The sequence below is a fragment of the Marmota monax genome, unplaced genomic scaffold, assembly GCF_021218885.2.
Source record: "Marmota monax isolate L192 unplaced genomic scaffold, Marmota_monax_Labrador192_F-V1.1 WCK01_AAM20220418_F8-fsc00014, whole genome shotgun sequence".
NCBI classification, from domain to species: Eukaryota; Metazoa; Chordata; class Mammalia; order Rodentia; family Sciuridae; genus Marmota; species Marmota monax.
In genome coordinates this window covers 10407886-10426058 of record NW_026695222.1, presented here as the reverse complement: position 1 = coordinate 10426058, position 18173 = coordinate 10407886, and the positions used below count along the sequence as shown (strand labels likewise).

At 48.7% G+C, this 18173-nt stretch overlaps 1 protein-coding gene across 2 annotated transcripts in view; it reads left to right on the top strand.

Moving 5' to 3' along the window:
• Nucleotides 1-14092, top strand: part of Ebf4 (EBF family member 4) — a 63892-nt gene extending 49800 nt beyond the window's left edge. The window contains exons 8-18 of one of the 2 annotated variants that reach the window (XM_046433828.2): nt 3441-3522; nt 4240-4357; nt 4442-4575; nt 4667-4793; nt 6019-6107; nt 6237-6302; nt 6404-6581; nt 6673-6861; nt 9852-10049; nt 12972-13047; nt 13292-14092. In XM_046433828.2, coding sequence (XP_046289784.2) covers nt 3441-3522; nt 4240-4357; nt 4442-4575; nt 4667-4793; nt 6019-6107; nt 6237-6302; nt 6404-6581; nt 6673-6861; nt 9852-10049; nt 12972-13042 — 1252 coding nt within the window. In that variant the 3' untranslated portion in view covers nt 13043-13047; nt 13292-14092. Of the gene's footprint in view, nt 1-3440; nt 3523-4239; nt 4358-4441; nt 4576-4663; nt 4794-6018; nt 6108-6236; nt 6303-6403; nt 6582-6672; nt 6862-9851; nt 10050-12971; nt 13048-13291 lie in introns of both variants that reach the window. The other variant, XM_046433827.1, reaches the window with a different exon arrangement.
• The last annotated feature ends 4081 nt before the right edge of the window (nt 14093-18173 follow it).

Here is an 18173-nt window from a genome sequence, read left to right as displayed (position 1 = left end):
CAAACTCAGCAGAGTTCCAGGCTTGATTAAGATTAGACCTGGTTCACTTTGAGGTTTTTTTGGATTTTTGTTCCTTCGTTTGTTTGTGAAGCTCTCTCCCTGAAGCATTATGTACTTGTATTTATAGTACTTTCATACAGTAATTCTATGGCAGCTCCTGGGATTTGAACTTTCTCATACCACCCATTCTATGACATGGTCAACATGAGGCAACCATGCTTCTTGAGATCCTCATGACCACTAATGGGGATGGCATTGGGCACAGTCCTGTACTGCTCACCCCAGTGGGGCACAGGGTCAGCCAGAGCTGTGGGCTCGGCTTGCCTTGCTTCCCCCAGCCTGTAGCCCCTCCCAGTCAGGAAAGGGGACATCTCTAAATTCCTCCCAGCCCCATCATGCCAAGGGTCAGGATGGCTGCTCAGCAGACATCCAGACTTTGGGGATGAAGGACATTTTCTTGGTGATTCAGAGCCCCTCAACAAAACATGCCTACCTGCCACATGTCCCGAGAGGGTGTCCCAGACTCTAGAGCCTCACCTTCACTGGCCGAGCCCTTGCCCAGGCTCTCTTCCTTCAAGGAGAACACGGTTCCTCAGTTTCCATATCCACATGTGTATTCATCTCTCTCCAACTCCCCTTCCCACCAGGTTCTCTGACCCTCTCCCACATCTGGCCTCTGCTCAGACATGGCTTGGAGGAACTGCTCCCTCTATTTCTCCTTACTCTGTTATCATCCTTTCCCTACTGCTCAGGTGGAATAAAATGACACCTCACGTGTGTCAGCCTATGGAGGGAGCCCCTCCAGCCTCCATGGTGTGGGCTCCCAGAGGAGGGGAAAGAGGATGGAGCCAGCCCCAGCACCAACCCGCAGCAGAAAGCAGGCACTCTAGGGACTGGGCACTGCAGGACAAAAGAGAGCTTTGGGTACTACTCCTGGTTCTCCTAGACCTTACCAGAAGTCTTTCAACTCTGGCCCAGCCCTGGAAGGCAGGAGATTATGAGGGACAATCAACTTTGCCAAAGCACGATCTTCAAATGTAATAAAGCATGATACTCATATAAATTGTTACTGAGCATGCATTGCAGTTTTCTGTAACTTATCAGTGAGAGAACCAGTGGGATGACAAAGCTGGCTCAAAAAGACTAAGAGAAGGGCCTGGGGTTGTGGCTCAGTGGTAATTACTTGCCTTGCATGCATGAAGCACTGAGTTAGAATCTCAGCACCACAGAAAAATAAATAAATAAAGATATTGTGTCCACTTACAACTAAAAAAAAAAAATTAAAAAAAAGACTAAGGGGCTGGGGTTGCGGCTCAGCAGTAGAGCGCTCGCCTCGCATTTGCGAGGCCCTGGGTTCGATCCTCAGTACCACATAAAAATAAATAAATAAAGGTATTGTGTCCAACTATAACTAAACAAAATTTTTTTTAAGTTTTAAAAAAAGACTAAGAGAAATCTATACATAAATATGAAGGGAGTGGAGGGGAGGAGAAAGAAAGGGTGTGTGTGAAAAATGCTAGACTACAACTGCCAAATCAGAGCTAGGTAATGTCCATAGGAAAATAAAATTGCAACCTTGAGGGCTATTTTCTTTTTCTTTTTCTTTTTTGGTACCAGGGATTGAACTTGGGAGCACTTAACCACTGAGCCACATCCCCAGCCCCTTTTTTATTTTGTATTTTATTTAGGGACAATCTCAGTGCCTTGCTAAGTTGCCGAGACTGGCTTTGAAATTGCAATCCTCCTGCCTCAGCCTCCTGAGCCACCATGTCCAGCTCAGGGCTAATTTCTTACTTCTTTTAACAATATCATTTGTATCTTGTCAGTTCTCCACAAATTAGCCCCTAACTTTATAGTCTGGGCCCCAATTGATAATAAATATGAGTCACTTTCCCCTAGAAAATCAGATGCTCAGAGGTGACTTTGCTAAAATAAGACACCAAAACAGCATTGTCTAATATAATGCAAGTCACACATGTAAGGTTAAATTTTTTAGTAGCCACATTTTAAAAAATAAGAAGAAACTGATAAAATTAAATGTGATGTTTTAATCCAATCTAAAATATTATCATTTCACCTCACAATAAATATAATAATTTTTTATATTCCTTTTTTTAAAAGTAAGTCTTGGAAATCTGATGTGTACATCTCAAATTGGGACTAGCCACATTTCAAGGGTTCAGTGCCATGTAGGGCTAGCAGCTACGGGTAGTGCAGTTTTACAGCAGGTTCTCAAGCTTTAGGGTGCATTGGAATTACCTGGAGGGCTTATAAGAACACATGTCTGGGCCACACCCCAACAAGAGTTTGGATCTAGCAGGTCTAGAGTGGGGCCTGGTTTTGCATTTCTAGCAAGTTCCTGGGCGATGCTGACGCTGCTGGCCTGGGCACCAGTCTTTGAAAACCATGGTTTCAGGATAAGTTTGAAAGAATACATGGTGATTTTTTTTTCCCCAACTACTGTAGACTAGGGAAAAAAAAAAAGAAGAAGAAGAAGAAGATAGTCACTGCATATCTGTTTGGTGGGTATGTGCTCTGTTGATTAGGTTTTGCTATGTGTATAATGGATATAGAATATGTGAGAGGGATCTGCTGAGGGGGTTTCTGCTATGTGGGATAGCTATATAGTATTTGTAATGATTGTATTTTGGGTAATCATGTACAACAGAAAATGGTATATTAATGTGTTCACTGTATTCCATATTGTTTCTGTGCATATACTCTGTAGGCAGGGCATACATGGTACATGGTGGGTATAGACTTATGTATAGCTAGTATATCATATATGTGGGATGAGTATAGCCATACATGGAATACATATTATATATACTTGTGTGATTGCTCTATTTTGTGAGTAATAATATATAAGGCAAACACAGTCTCTATATTGGATATGCTTTTTATGGTGAATATACATTGTAATGGTGATGGGTTTACTCAGGGGGAAAGATATGCCCTGTGATTGATGTACTGTATGTGTGTTGGGCATATGTTTTAACAGACATACATAGCATGTGACAAGTTTTCACTGGCTAAGTGTAAATACATGCTACATTTGGTGTATACATTGTGTGATGTTATACAGTGTGACGGGTATAATGATGAATAATAGGTACATATACTTCAGTACATATAACAGATAATACATGTTGTGTGGGTGTGATAATTATACATTTTGTGGACAAATAAGCACTACACGGTTCATACACTGAGTGCTCATGGTGAGTATTCTGTGTAGTGAGGTGGTTCTTATGATGGGTCTGTTTGGTGTGTACCTAGTACCTGTGCATACACAGTTAGTGATGGGAATATGGGGTATGTCCCCGCACATGAGCACACAGACCATAGTTACTTTGCTGGTAGGGGGACTGGCAGGGAGCAGTTGATCATCTGTTTCCAGAACCCCCAGAACCTTGAGCCCAACGACCTCATTGTTTCAGGTTCTTCCTCAAATTTTTTCTCAAATGCAACCAGAACTGCCTGAAGAATGCAGGGAATCCCCGAGACATGCGCCGCTTCCAGGTGGGTTTGGGGAGAGCCTCCCCTGCAAACCCACCCTTTCCCGATAGGGAGGGGAGCAGGAAAGGAAGGCTGAGACCCTGCCAGGGCAGATCTCTGTTCAACCCTGTGCCTCCACGGCCTGGTGCCTGCTGGGGGTGGGGTAGCTCCATCTCAACTTGTGCTGGCTGCCAAGGGAGGCTTCATTAGAGTCCCACTTAAGAAGATGCTAATTGTGACATTTTTACATGATTAACGACCCAGGTAATTTGCATAGTGTGAAGCAGAGAGCAGCTGCCCTTAACACATCCCCAACCTGCATACCCCTCCCAGTTCAGGGAGAAGGCAGCCCCAACTTCCTCCCCAGAACAGGGTGGAGGCTCCTGCTGATGGGTTCTCCAGCTGATGCACACCCCCCCCCTTATTTGTCTAAGATCTCATTTCTGCCTTGAAGCCCTGGTGTTCCTGGGTGTGCACCAGCGACCACTCTGCCTAAGGAACCAAAGTTTTTCCCAAAGCTTTGATTTTCTAGCTCCTGGGGAGTCAGCTTATCTGGGAGTGTTACCTGATCCAGGTGGCCCCATTTCCACCAGCTCAGAACCAAGGAGCTGAAGCTCCCTCCCCATCCCCAAGTTCTAGTATTCAGCTACCAGCCTCAAATTGCTACTTCCCCACCAGAGTTCCCTCCCTCCCGGGAGATCCCTGAGGGCTCCAGCCAGATTGGTGTGGGTCTCCCCACAGGTGGTGGTGTCCACCACGGTGAGCGTGGACGGGCACGTGCTGGCTGTGTCCGACAACATGTTTGTGCACAACAACTCCAAGCATGGCCGCAGGGCACGCCGCCTGGATCCCTCCGAAGGTCAGGACTCCTGGCCCATCCCTGGCCAGCCCCAGACCCCGCCTTAGCGCGGTCCCCTGACCTGGGTCCTCTCCTGCCTCCCAGCTGCCACTCCCTGCATCAAGGCCATCAGCCCCGGGGAGGGCTGGACCACGGGCGGCGCCACCGTCATTGTCATCGGCGACAACTTCTTCGACGGGTTGCAGGTCGTGTTTGGAAACGTGCTCGTGTGGAGCGAGGTGGGCCATCCCCGCCAGTCTCCTTCCGGGGGCCTCGGGCTGGGCCCTCCCCTCCGGATGGGACCTGCAGGCCTCCCCTCTCCCCTAGCAGCTCATCACGCCCCACGCCATCCGGGTGCAGACGCCCCCGCGACACATTCCCGGGGTTGTGGAGGTGACCCTCTCCTACAAGTCCAAGCAGTTTTGCAAGGGAGCCCCTGGCCGCTTTGTCTACACAGGTAAGGAATCAAGAGGCAGAGGGGAGGTCTAAGATCACAGGAGGGAGCCCTACCCGCGGTGCCCTAACACTGTTCCTGGTGTATTCCCTTTGTTAACCAATGCCTTTCTTGTAACCTGTCACCTCGGCGGCTGCCCCACCTTCACCATTCCCTATACCCGCCTGTATTCTATGACTCCTCCTCAGTCTGGTTCTTCTTTCCCTAGCCCAGCCCCAGCCCAAGCCAGCCGCCAGTTCCCCACCTTGGTGCTGTCCCCTGACCTGGGTCCTCTCCCTATCTCTTCCTCCCACCGCCACTGCATAGTGACCCAACTTACCCTCAGGGAGCTCGCGTCTAATCCGGGGAGACTGAGCAGCCACTAGAGTGGGGTGGGTGGAGTTACACCGTCCAGGACTTGAGGGACAGAAAACCTGCCCTCAAGGAAGTGTGGTCTGTACAGGGCTAGGCTGAAACTGGAGAGATGAATGGGGAGGTAGACATCCAGAAGGAAGGGCTGTCGTGGGAGAAGAAATGGCCATGGCAAAGACCCGGCAATGAGTACTTTAAGCTCTGGGGCAAACGAAAGGAAATTAACTAAATCTGAGCTGGAAATGGAAAAGGTATGGCTTTGAAACTGGTGTGTTATAGGTCCGTTCCAGAGTTTCCAGGGAGGTGAAGGAAGGGGATGGAGGGGGAGAGAAAGAGGAGGGAGGTCCAGAGAACAGGGAAAGATACAGGAAGCCAGGTTAGGAGGCTGCTACATACTCCTAAGAACCCAGGGTGTGGGACAGTTCCTTTCCTGGGGTGCATGCAAACCTCTAACCCTCAGATACTGCTGAGATGATCGGGTTTTCTTTTTTATAACAAACTCCTGATATGACCAAATGCAAACGGAGAAGAGTTCTGCCCCCTGGGAATATAGAAACTAATATGCATATACAGCCCCCCCCCCCCGCCGCCAAGCTCATATAGGACCATATAGTGCGTGTGTGTTAATGTCAAGTGCCTGGTATGGAGCCTGGCTCAGTAAATATTTATGAATGAATAAACCAAGGAATGGAGGAAACTTCCCAGAATCTCTCTGATCCCTATGCCTGTGTGGGGGGTGGGGGGTCTCCCGGCACTTGGCTGGATATGGCAGACGAGTTCTGCAACGAGGTTTCTGGATAGGTCAATTACATGCATTTTATGTCCTGCTTCCCCTCTCTGAGAAGGGTTTGTCCTCCAAACACCACCCTCTCTCCAGCCCTGAACGAGCCCACCATTGACTACGGATTCCAGAGGCTGCAGAAAGTCATCCCCAGACACCCTGGAGACCCCGAGAGGCTGCCCAAGGTACTCAAAGGAGCGGGATGGGGACGAAGGTGTCCTGAGGGCGAGCGGGTGAGGAGGGCCTTCAGAGGGTCCCTCCGCGGCCCCCAGGGGCTGCCCCCTCCGTTGTGCTGTCTCCTCCCCTACCCCCAGGAAGTGCTGCTAAAGCGGGCGGCTGACTTGGCGGAGGCCCTGTACGGCGTGCCCAGCAGTAACCAGGTATGGCGCTTCCGCCCGCCTCCTAGCGCCGCTGGGCCCAGGGCTGTCCCCCACCCGGTGCCTGTGGCTGCCCCGGCCGTGCCCTGCTCTTGTCTTCGCAGGAGCTCCTCCTGAAGCGCGCGGCGGACGTGGCCGAGGCTCTGTACAGCGCCCCCCGCGCGCCTGCACCGCTCGGACCCCTGGCGCCGAGCCACCCGCACCCTGCCGTCGTGGGCATCAATGCCTTCAGCAGCCCGCTGGCAATCGCTGTCGGGGACGCCACGCCGGGGCCCGAGCCCGGTGCGTCCCGTTGCCTTTCCCCGCAGTCCCTGGGCGCCTGGATGGCCCCCACCCTGCCAGCGCGGATCCCCTGACCGCTGCTCTCTTGCAGGCTACGCTCGCAGCTGCAGCAGCGCGTCCCCCCGCGGGTTCGCGCCTAGCCCTGGCTCACAGCAGAGTAGCTATGGCAGTGGCCTTGGAGCGGGCCTCAGCGGCTACGGTGCACCAGGTGTGGCCGGTCTTGGTGTGCCAGGTTCCCCTAGTTTCCTCAATGGCTCTACCGCCACCTCGCCTTTCGCCAGTGAGTGCCCCCTGCCTGTGGGGTGAGGGAACCCGGAATCTGGGGAAGCAGAATGGGAATTGTCCTTACCCCCAGGCCATCCCTGGATGGGCTTCCATCTCCTAACTCGTGAGGGTCCACCGTGGCTTCATATGACCTCTCGCAACTGTTGAACCTCACTCCTCTCCGAGTCCTGGGGTCCTGGGGCCAGGTTACTTCTTTTATTTTTAACTCTCTTTGATGACCCCAGTTGTACATATCGCCTTCAGCCCTCCTATCCCCCTGAAACCAGCTTTAATTGGCAGGACCTGGGCTGAAATCCTGGACTGCCACCTTTCCATCTATGCTAGGACTTTGGGCAGAGGCTGGCGCCCCCTGCCGGAAGTCTATGGAAACTCAGGGCTCAAAAGAAGTGAGCTTTCAGGAGGGCCCCCCAACAATCTTGAAAGGATGGGTGGGCGGAATGAGGATGTGGCCCCCCGCAATACCATCGAGCAGGGCGAGAGAATTCTGTGTGGTCAGAGATGGACTCAGAATGTGAGTGTCAATATCAGGAGCTGTTCGACATTCCCCAAGTGACATTATTTCTTTGAAGTTCAGTTTCTTCTCTGTAAACTAAGATCAATACTACCCCCTGCCTACCGTGGTTCTCAGATCTGAATGTGCCACTGAGCATAAAAGGACAGGCAACATTCTAGAAGAATGGATGATTTCACAGATCCAACTCCTACTATCTCAGATTTTTTGGAGTGGGGTGGCTCAGAACTAGGTGGATGGGCAATGGCTGGATGTCATGGGTGAGTGACATCCAGAACTGCCTTTATGCTTGAGTTTTCTATACTGCCCTACAGTCCTTTCCAATATCAATAGCTTCTCAACAGACATTTATAACGCACCTATTGTGTACAAAGCACTGGGCTTGGGGGGTAATTCCATCCTTACTCACCCATCAGAATCCTCCCTATCACTCCTAAGAGAGGTTGTCCCTCAAGTCCTGGGAGACTGCTAAGAAATGATGAGAGCTGCCCAAGAAGTAGCTGGTGGCGACTTTGCCAAAAGTCCCCTCATCTCCTCTATCCTCTGTTTGCCATTGCTGAGACTAAAACTATCTAGCCATAGGCCTAGTTGTCTTGCCAGGGGTCTGTGTCCTGGGTACTACTGTTCTTTCTGGCTGGGGATGAGTCTGGCACTCTCCTTCTGGCCTGAGCTCAACTTCTAGAAACCAAACACCATAAGCCAGAATCCACACATTGCTTCAACCTCTGGTGTCCCTCACAAGGCCTGTATCCCTTGGCCAGGCTAGGTTCCAATATTCCAATTCCCTTCAATTCTGGGATAGTGCCCTCACAGCCTTTCTCTGGACACCCCTTACATTTCTGAATCTCCTCTAGCAGCCCCACCACCTCCCCTGCCATATACACACAGTGCAGTCAACAGTGGTACACAACTGCCCCGCTGTACAGAAGTCAGCCCACCTGCATTCTCCCCATTCAGCAAGTGTGCCAAGAATTACAGAGCTACTTAAGTCCTGTTTCCACCATCATCCCAGGACACCCGGGACTCAGCCAAGGGCCAGTTCCATCTCATGATGTTGTCTTCACAAGTGCTTACCCAGGTCCCCATCCACTCCCTGTGTGTAGGATGTTTTGTGGCACGATTGCATGGGGCATCATTTCTCACTGAGTTTGCCAGGACAATCCTCGAATGACATCCGAACTGTCCCAGCCAGAGGGTCTCGGGTTATCTGCTCAGGTCTATCTATCTATCTATCTATCTATCTATCTATTTTGCATCAATCTCCAGAAACCTTGGAATGATCTAAAACTCTAAGTACTACCCCAACTAAAAGATGTGTCTGTAAGCACTCTGGGCCTTGAGATATGCACTATATTTTATGGTCGCAGTCTCAAGCCCTCCTTGGGGCTGTAGCTTCACCAGATATCAGACACATTGTCTTAAAGGAGGTTTAACCACGGGGCTGAGAAGATCTAGAAGGGGGGCAGCTGTTGAAGACACCATTGTAATAAAGTCAGAGTGGGGTGCTCTGATGTCAAAGGCATCCTTCTCAGGCTACAGGTTTCTTCCAGGAAGCCCCCATCCACTATCCATTGCCTGCTGCTTGGACGTGCTCAAACCACAGACTTTAGTAGTCTTTAGAAGAGGAGGAAGGGACTTGGGTTCAGGTGAGGATGTAGAGAGGTGGGATCCAGAGATGCCTAGGCGGGAGCCTCCAGGAGAGGAGGCTGCAAGCTCTCTCAGTGTTCCCAGGAGAGCATGCCACAGCCCTGGATGGCTGAGAAATGGAAGAACAGGAAGCTTTGAGGACAGGGATCCCTTGCTTTTCTTTGAAATTGAAAAGAGAGATAGAGGAGACCTCCAAGGTACAGACTGGAGATGACAGAGTCCTATATTATTAAGCTGGAAAGAACCAAAGTGCCCAGGAAGCAGAGTCAGAGATAGACAAAGCATATTGAGAAGGAGAACATATTCATGGATGAAGTTAGGGTGCTTGTGTGGGCAGGGAGGCCTCACAAAAGCCTGTCTGTACCCCCAAACTTCAACCCTTTGTGCCCAGTTCTGCTGTGATCCCTGAACTTTTGACTCTAGCCTTGGTACCTCAAGGGCCCATAAATGTTTCTTTAGAATCTCAGAATCCCTTAACCTACTCATCTCTTACCTTTGGGGGATCACCCAGTGTCTGGTTTTGTATTTGTTTTTGCCTCGTCTGGCCCTGTCATCTCTAGCCCCAAGAAAGGGTCTCCAGAACCCCCAGGAGGTGAGGGTTGGCCCATGACCCCAGAGGCTCCCAGCCCACCTCCAGACCCGGCCCTGTACTGTTCCCCAGGACCCTCCCAGCCCCCAGAGAGGTTTGAGCCTAGTGCCTGGTCAGCAGCCCAAGCGAGGCCCACAGCCCACACGGGGGACCCTGCTGCTCACTTTGGTGCTGTCTCCCTGTTGTGTCTCCCACTGCCTTCCCTGCTGCGCCTGCCCCTCCCTGCCCCGCCCCGGAGTCATGCCCTCTAGCCCCCCGCTGGCGGCTGCCTCCTCCATGTCCCTCCCGGCCGCTGCCCCCACTACCAGCGTCTTCTCCTTCTCGCCTGTCAACATGATCTCCGCCGTCAAGCAGAGGAGCGCCTTTGCCCCCGTGCTGCGTCCACCCAGCTCCCCACCCCAGGCCTGCCCCAGAGTCCACGGAGAGGGGCTTCCAGGTGAGTGATACAAACTGACTCATGATGACCCGTGAGAAAGGTCAAAGACAGTGGCTTGGCTGGAGGGGACCAATCCACGCACATCTCACCAGTGCCTCCTGCAGGTTGAACAGTTTGCTGCAGCAGGTGCTCAGCAGGAAATGCTGCAGGGGTTCAAGGAGACCCATCTGGACCTGAACCTCACAGCTAGGAATGGTTAGCACTCTGGACTCTAAACTGGCCCGTTGGCCAAAAGGAGGGAAATCCCAGCTGGAGAAGGCCTGGAAACCACCTCCATATGCTCATCCAACTGAGCAGAGCAAAGACCAATTCTGAGAGCTGGAGGAACCCACATGGGCTGCATGCCTTGTTCCTGTGCCTCCTTGTGTCCACCAGAGGGTAGTACACACCACTGTGAGACAGGGTCACTCAAGGAACGAAAGGGAACTGACCTTAGATAAGATTTAACCTAGCTTTCCCTCCCCTACTTTACAGATTAGGCATTGAAATCAAATCACCCCTCCTGTTCCTGTTAATGAAATGGTTGTTCATTCACATTATACACACGCTGCAGAACTTTCCTGTCCAACTGGTCATTGAAAACTCACTAGCAGACAGAGGGAGAGACTGGCTGTGGGGAAGGAGGCAGAGTCAATAGCGTGTGGAGCACAGCAGGTCCCAGAGGACAGAGATCCTTGGAAGCGAGCCAGAACCCAAGACAGGTATTCCCTGTCTGGCCACAGGGATGTCTCCAGGAGATCTCCTGGGACTCAGTTCAGAGCTTAGCACCTACCTCAGCATCTGACACACAACAGATGCTTAGTAACTAGTGGCTGAATTAATGAATAGTGGTCGAATGCATCAGTGATCTGCATCTGATCTTCAAATGCAGATGCAGAGAAACTGCCCTGAGCTGAAAGAGGCTGGGCCGAAGGCAAGGTAGAGCATATCCAGAATATAGCCCCAGATGCAGTGGTATTCATTAGAAAAGAATCAGCGATCAAATTAAGGAAATGGGTACATTACTGAAGAATTCATTCAGCCTTTAAAGTGTACTGTGAAACTTCTAAGGTATAGAAGATACAAATTTATTTGAGCACAAAATATACTTCTCAAGATTAGTTCCTGGGAATGCCCGGGTGGCCGAGGAAGAGACAGCCTTGTGGTTTCCTCAGCCTAGTGATAGCTGCTTCTGCTGGGATCAGGCCCAAGAGCAAGGCCAGCACACTGAGCCCAAGTCATTTCCAGATCTAAGGCAGGGACAGATGCAATGGTTCCCATGCCCAGGCAGGGGAGCAACGATGAATAGTGCCCCATGGGTTCTCTGTGCCCCAAGTTCCTTATAGCAGACACTGGAGGAGAGTGGAGCAAGCCTGGGGCTTGATCACCAGAAAAAAACAGCTGTGCTTTGGGGTGAAGGAGGGAACAGAGCAATCCAATGCAGTCTAGAAACTTTTTAGCTCTGCTTCTTCCCTATCCAGGACTGTTCTGAACAGTCCAGGCTGATTCAAGTAATTACAGAATTTTGTGCTGGAACGGGGCTGCTTGGTAAACAATCTGGAGGGTGAGCCACTGTCAGAAATGGCCTGACCCAGGCAGCATTTGAAAAATGAATTCATTTTCTTTTTTAAAAATATTTTTTCAATTGGAGTTGGACACAATACCTTTATTTTACGTATTTATTTTTATGTGGTGCTGAGGATCGAACCCAGGGCCTCTCACATGTTAGGCAAGCCTCTCACATGTTAGGCAAGCGCTCTAACGCTGAGCCACAACCCCAGCCCCATGAATTCATTTTCTAAGTGGAGGAGGAAGGATCTCAATAGGGGAGGCTTCCAGGTAGAGGTGTGTGGAAGGGGAAGCAAGGATGTTAGAGCTCACATTGAAAACATTAAAGGCATAACTCATACCAGAACATGCCAGAGATTTATTTAAGTCATGAGTGAGAGAGCTAGCAGGATAACGGGGTGGCCTAAAGGAAAATGTGGGAGACCCAAGTAAGTGAAATGAAGGATGCTGAAATAAGATTGTCTGGTGTAGGCTGGTTCTACCACGTAGTCAACTCTAATCTGCTTTGGGGGATTATATTTTCTACCAAATAGAAGTCATCTGCTATTTGTCAGTCTCCTCCAAGTTAACATCAACTTAACAAAACCTGGACCCTAACCAGTAATGTATGTATAAGTCGAGAAGAAAAAAAAATCATATTCCTCAGAATAAGAGCATTTAAAAACACTTCATTTTATTTATTTTTTATGTGGTGCTGAGGATCGACCCCAGTGCTTCACATGTGACAGGCCAGTGCTCTACCACAGAGCTTCAGCCCCAACCCCAGAATAAGAGAATTTTAAGGTAGACTTTTGAGATAAATGTCCCAGAGTGACTTTAAAAGGATATGCAGTCCCTTTTAAACTTATCTCCAATTTTTGGATAATTTGTCCTAACTCCAGTGTGCCTGGGGCTTAAAATATGAGGGACAGGTAGGTCAGAAGGTCCTGAGTTTTCCTGCCAGCAAATGGAAGCACTGGAAGAGGTTATTCAGGACAGGGAACAGGGCAGTGATGCATTTTACTCACGTGGAACTCAGGACGCTGCTAGTGAGCATAGGTGTCGATGCTTCTGGAAGGTGGCCTCTGTCCTTACTGTCCTGGTCATTGGCTATCTGCTTTCCTCACCTTGACACTGGCCCTCTGAAGAAAGTGGGCTTGGTAAGAGGAGCTTGGAATTGGAGGAAGTTAGAAGAGCAAGAATGAGGGCTGCACCTCCTGAGAGGTTTGGGGCACCTCTCAGCTTTCCATCTGTAGTGCTGGCCCCAGGGCTAAGGGTGGTAATTTTGGGAAGTACCATATTCCCCGCCTGCTATCTCCAGCCCAGAGGGGCACAGGCAGGTGAGGTCACTAGGCTGTGCAGGGTTTACAGATCCTTTCTTCTTAATGATCCCAGACCAGCCTTTTGAGGATTCTGACAAGTTCCACTCTCCGGCCCGGGGGCTCCAAGGCCTGGCATACTCCTAATTACGGTAGGTCGTTGGCTGGGTATTGCCTCCTCCCCTGGCTCTGGGATGGATTCTCTTTCCAAAAGGCCTTCGCAGGGGTGAGGAGCTGGGGTCCAAGTCTGCCTGTCCTGAGTCCCTCTAGATAACTGTTGGAGGCACATAGCCCACCCCATTGATCCAAACTAACAGGGGACGAGAAGTTACTTCCTGTTCCCTTGCAGCCAGTTCTCCTCCAGGACCTTATTCTCTCCTCCACTCTCCCCCCCAGGTCTGCAGGTGTTACCCCCACGAGCCTGGACTGGAGGTCCCTCTGGGATTCCCAATCATGTCCTGGATGGCGGTACAAACAGATGCAGGGCCAGGGCTGTGGTCAGACCTCAACCCTTGGGCTGAACAGGGAGAGACCTTCCCCCTATGCTCAAGGCCCCTTCAGCCTCACAAGCTTCTCTCATCTCCCTTTCTTGGGTCTGGCTGGAAACCTCAGCACAGTACTGATGCTCTTGGCAGGAGAGCGTCCCAGGGAGGTGCTGGGATGCCAGGCCTCGCTTGTTGGGTCGGTTCCTCTGGAAGAGATGGATTCTGTGCAGACCAGGGATGTCAGTGAGGGGAGCATGGGATGGGGACCATGGGAAAGAGGACAGCTCAGGGAGAGGTGACCTGGAAAGGTCCTGTTTGCATCTGACCCATCTCAATTGGCCCAGCATCCCGACTTCTCTCCAGTGAAAAGGGTGGACCCAACAGCCTCCGGTCCACCCAGGCTCCCATGGAGCTTCCATCAGCAGCTGGATCCTGTGGCTGCCCCCACTTCCTTTGAGACCAGCATATTTATGCTTTTCACATCATGCCTCCCTGTGGGGGCTTTGGGCATGGAGGATACAGAAGAGGGGTTGCCAGGCCTCCTGGATTTTGAGTCTTCCCTCAAGTGGATGTCTCATGAACTCTGGCCCCTCATACACACTGACTCTGGTTGGCCCCATGAATGACCTGGCTGCCCCCCAGGTGGCCTAACACTCTGCTCTGCTAAGTCTGGAGAAAATAGAACAATAAACCAGATGCAGATGGCCACCTAGCCTCTCTCGTCTCCTTCCTTGGTGTGGGTCTGCTTTTCTCAGTAGTTTTGCAGCTCTCATGGGGCCCATCCAAAGCATGCCCTGGGCTGCCTTCTTGCACCTTGGCCTTGTTAAACAACCCAGAGTTCAACTGAGCAAGCATGCCCTGCCAATGTCTGCTTTCAGATCCTGTGGGGGAAAGTTTGGAGGCTGGCTGGCAGGCTTAAGGACCCAGAAGATGGGCTCAGTCCCAAGATCTCTTTCTGGGCCTCAGTCAGGCCACTGAAGACCCATCTGTGTAGCCAGCACCAAGGTGGGGGGTGTTAGAAAGATGTTGCTGGGAACTAGTACAGAGCAAATCAAATACTACCCAGACATACAGAGGCTTGGAATTGAGATCGAGTCTCTGAAAGAGGCTATCGGCCTCACCTGAGTTGGCAGGGCAGCTTTGGGCTCCTGGGGCTGCCCCTCTGAGCCAAATCCCAACCCTTCTTCACTCCTCCCAGGTCCAGGCCTCTCTGGCTGTCCTGCCTCAGAGGTTGAGAGGAAGGTAATAAACAAGATTCCTAGGTGCACTCACCCACCCCCACCCTGGAAGAATCCCAATTGTCTCCCTGATTTCTGCCCTGGACAAAGGTCTGGCTGTTTGACCTTAGAAACCACTTTTCTGATCCACTATCCAGTGAGCTAAGTGTCCAGCTTAGTGCTTCAGGCTTTGCTCTTTCCCCTCCTTGGCACTTCTTGGCTCTGGTCTGTAGGAACTTGTCCTTCCCAGCCCGTGCACCCATGCCCTGCAGCTTTCTAGATAAACATACTTGCCCAGGCAGATGGGCTGCTCCTGTCCTTCAGAGACTTCTTACTTCTTTCTCTGGTGTTCTTGGTCCACACCTGGAATTCACTTCACTTGGGACCTTACAGAGGGTCCTGCCTGTAGTCATCCTCTCCTAGTTTCAGCACTTGCCTGGCCTCCCACTCCGTTCCTACTTGCACTGTGTTACAAAGCACCGGAGCTTGTCTGTCCAAGCTGTATTCCATTCAGTTCTCAGCTACTGCCCAGGGCTCTTTCCCTGAAGAACTTCACTCCATACTGAGCAAGAGTGGTAGCTGGACTATGGTACAAGCTGGTTCCCAGGATAGGTCAATGCCATGATCAATATAGAAGAATCATAATATCTGTTTTCAAAACGATCCCACATTTCTCAAGTCACCATTTGAGTCAGTACTACCCTTTCTCATTCACGCACACACACACACACACCAAGGTCTATTTCCCACCCACAGTACCAATTTCGAAATGATGAAGCAAACAACCATTGAACATGTTTGAGGTGGTTCAAATGGACCCCAAAGTCTCTTTTTCTCTAGGATAACTTTTCCAAATAGGAAAAGGTTCACATGTCACAGTTTCTTTCTCCCCCAAAAGAGACACGCTCTTCCTGGTGATTCTCTAAAGCTCTTAATTCCTCAGTCAGGAGTGGCCACCTTCCCCCACTCCATCCGCACTTAAACCCTCAAGCTTTTCCCCCCTGCAACCACCTCAATCGAAGTAATAACAACCCCTGGATGATGGAAGGGAATGGGCCAGTTCTTTGGAGGCATCAGCCTAGAATTCTGATGTTCACAAGACCCTCAGCTTGAGAGACCTGATGGATGTGAAGCACTGACCACGAACGTAGACCTCACCTCCTTTTATCACTTCTTCCATGTTCCCCTTCTCTTCATTCTCATTATAAAATTTTTGTGAACTGAAACTTCTTAATTGTATGTAGTCTTAAGTTTTCAGTATTTTCTGTATGACTAGTATCTTACACTCTTGGAAAAATATTTTCCTACTCTAAAGAAGATATTTTATAAGTTTCCTTGGTTTTATTTTTATATTAAGACCCATAATCCAACTAGAATTGCCTTTTGTGAACAGTGTGAGCTAGGGATCCAGTTTAATTTTTTGCCCACCATTTATTGAAGTGAACTTATGTTTTGCCATCTTATTACAGTGGAACCTGTGACATAAATCAAGTATTCATATCTATATGTAGGGGTCTATTCTGGATTCTCTGTTCTGATTCATTTGTCTTTTCATCTATTCTTACGTCAGTACTATACTATCATAATGACTTTAAATTTATAGTAAGTTTTGATATCTAGTACAGCAAGGAGTAAAATAGTTATTTATGATGATCTTAGCTATCCTAGGTCTTTTTTTCTATATTAATTTTATAATGGTCTATTATTTTTATATTTTAAATTGTCCAGATTTTCACTGGGACTACATTATATTTATAGATCAATTAATGAAGAATTGACAACTTTAAAATATTGAGTATTTCAATCTAGGAAGACCTATCTTTTTTAAAATATATTTTTGGATGTCGATGAAACTTTATTTTATTCATTTATTTATTTGTAGTGCTGAGGATCAAACTCAGTGCCTCACACATGCTAAGAAAGTGCTCTACCACTGAGCCACAACCTTAGCCCCTGAAGACCTATCTTTTAAAACTTCTCTTATTAATATTTTATAAGCCTCTGTGTCAAAGTCTTACATATCTTCCATTTATTTCTAAGTATTTGATTATTTCATGCTACTATAAATGTCATTTTCTATATATTTGTTGTAGTGTGTAGAACACAATTTGATTTTTGTATGATGCCTTGAATCCAGCAATTTTGCTTGGGTCACTTACAGTAATATTTTATTCATAGTTTGTCTTAAGTGTATAATTTTCTCAAGTACACAATCATGTCATTTGCAAGTAAGAACAGTTTTATTTCTTTGCTTTCAGTTTTTATTTATTTATTTATTTATTTGCCTAAATGCACTGGCTGGAACCTCCACTACAATGTTAAATATAAGTAGTGACAGCAGACATCTTTGTTTTGTTCCTTTGTTTTTTGGACAGCAAATGTTTAGCAGTTTGCCATTATTACACTGGGTTTATGAACATCCTATTCTTAACTTTCTAAAAATTTTTTAAAATTTATGAATAGATATCAAATTTAACTAAATGTTTTCTTCACTATTTTGTTAATGTGCTAAATAACATTAATTACGTCTAATTGTAAAACAGTGCATTGACTGTCTAATGTTTAGTGGTGAACTGCCATATATCCTTACCCACAGTATATCAATCATTAACATGTAACCCTATTCTCTCTACTCCCTCCCTCCCTCTTTCTCCTCTATCTCTGTATTGCTCTTTTTTTAAAATCATTTTTTAGTTGTTAATGGACCTTTATTTTATTCGCTTATTTATATGCAGTGCTGAGAACTGAACATGCTAGGCAAAGCACTCTACCACTGAGCCACAACCCCAGCCTTTCTCTCTGTATTACTCTTGCAGAAGGCACTGGCTCTTGCCCTTCCCTCCCTCTCAAGAAGCTAGGCTTCACTGGGTGCAGTGGCACACACCTACAATCCCAGGGCCTCAGGAGACTGAGGCAGAAGGATTGCATATTCAAGGTCAGCTTCAGCAATTTAGCAAGGCCCTCAGCAACTTAGCAAAACACTATCTCAAAATAAAAAATAAAAGGACTCAATAGTAAAGTGCACCTGAGTTCAATCTCCAGTACCAAAACAAAAACAAAAAAAAGAAGAAGAAGAAGAAAAAAAAAAAAAAAAAAAAACCTTGGCTCTTATTTCTCTCAAACAAACAAAAAAGAAGAGCTAGACTTCCTTAGTTCTCGGGTCTCTCTGACCCTCAGTTGGAGATCAAGAAGAGCCTTTGTGAGTGGTCCAAGCAGAAGCTCTTGCCTCCGCTCACTTTGGAAAGGTGAAGATGTCTAAACCCCCACCTTGCCTCAGCCTTGGCAGGGGAGCCCCAGGGAGTTGGGGGCCTGGTCTGGATTTGGAGCTGCAGGGACTGCTCATAGGGGTGGGTAGGAGAGTTCTGAGCACCTAGATTTCCACCAGAGACAGAACAGAAGAGACTTCATGACTCTCAAGATGCAAAAGAGGCTTCTGGCAGGGCAATAACAGAAACAAGACCATTTTTTACACATCCTTTTTGACTATTTTATTCCTTGAGAGAGAAAGAGCCAAGTGTTTAAAGGGGGAAGGAAAAACTCCGTCAAATAGCAGGTTTGTTGTTCCTTGGGCCCAGC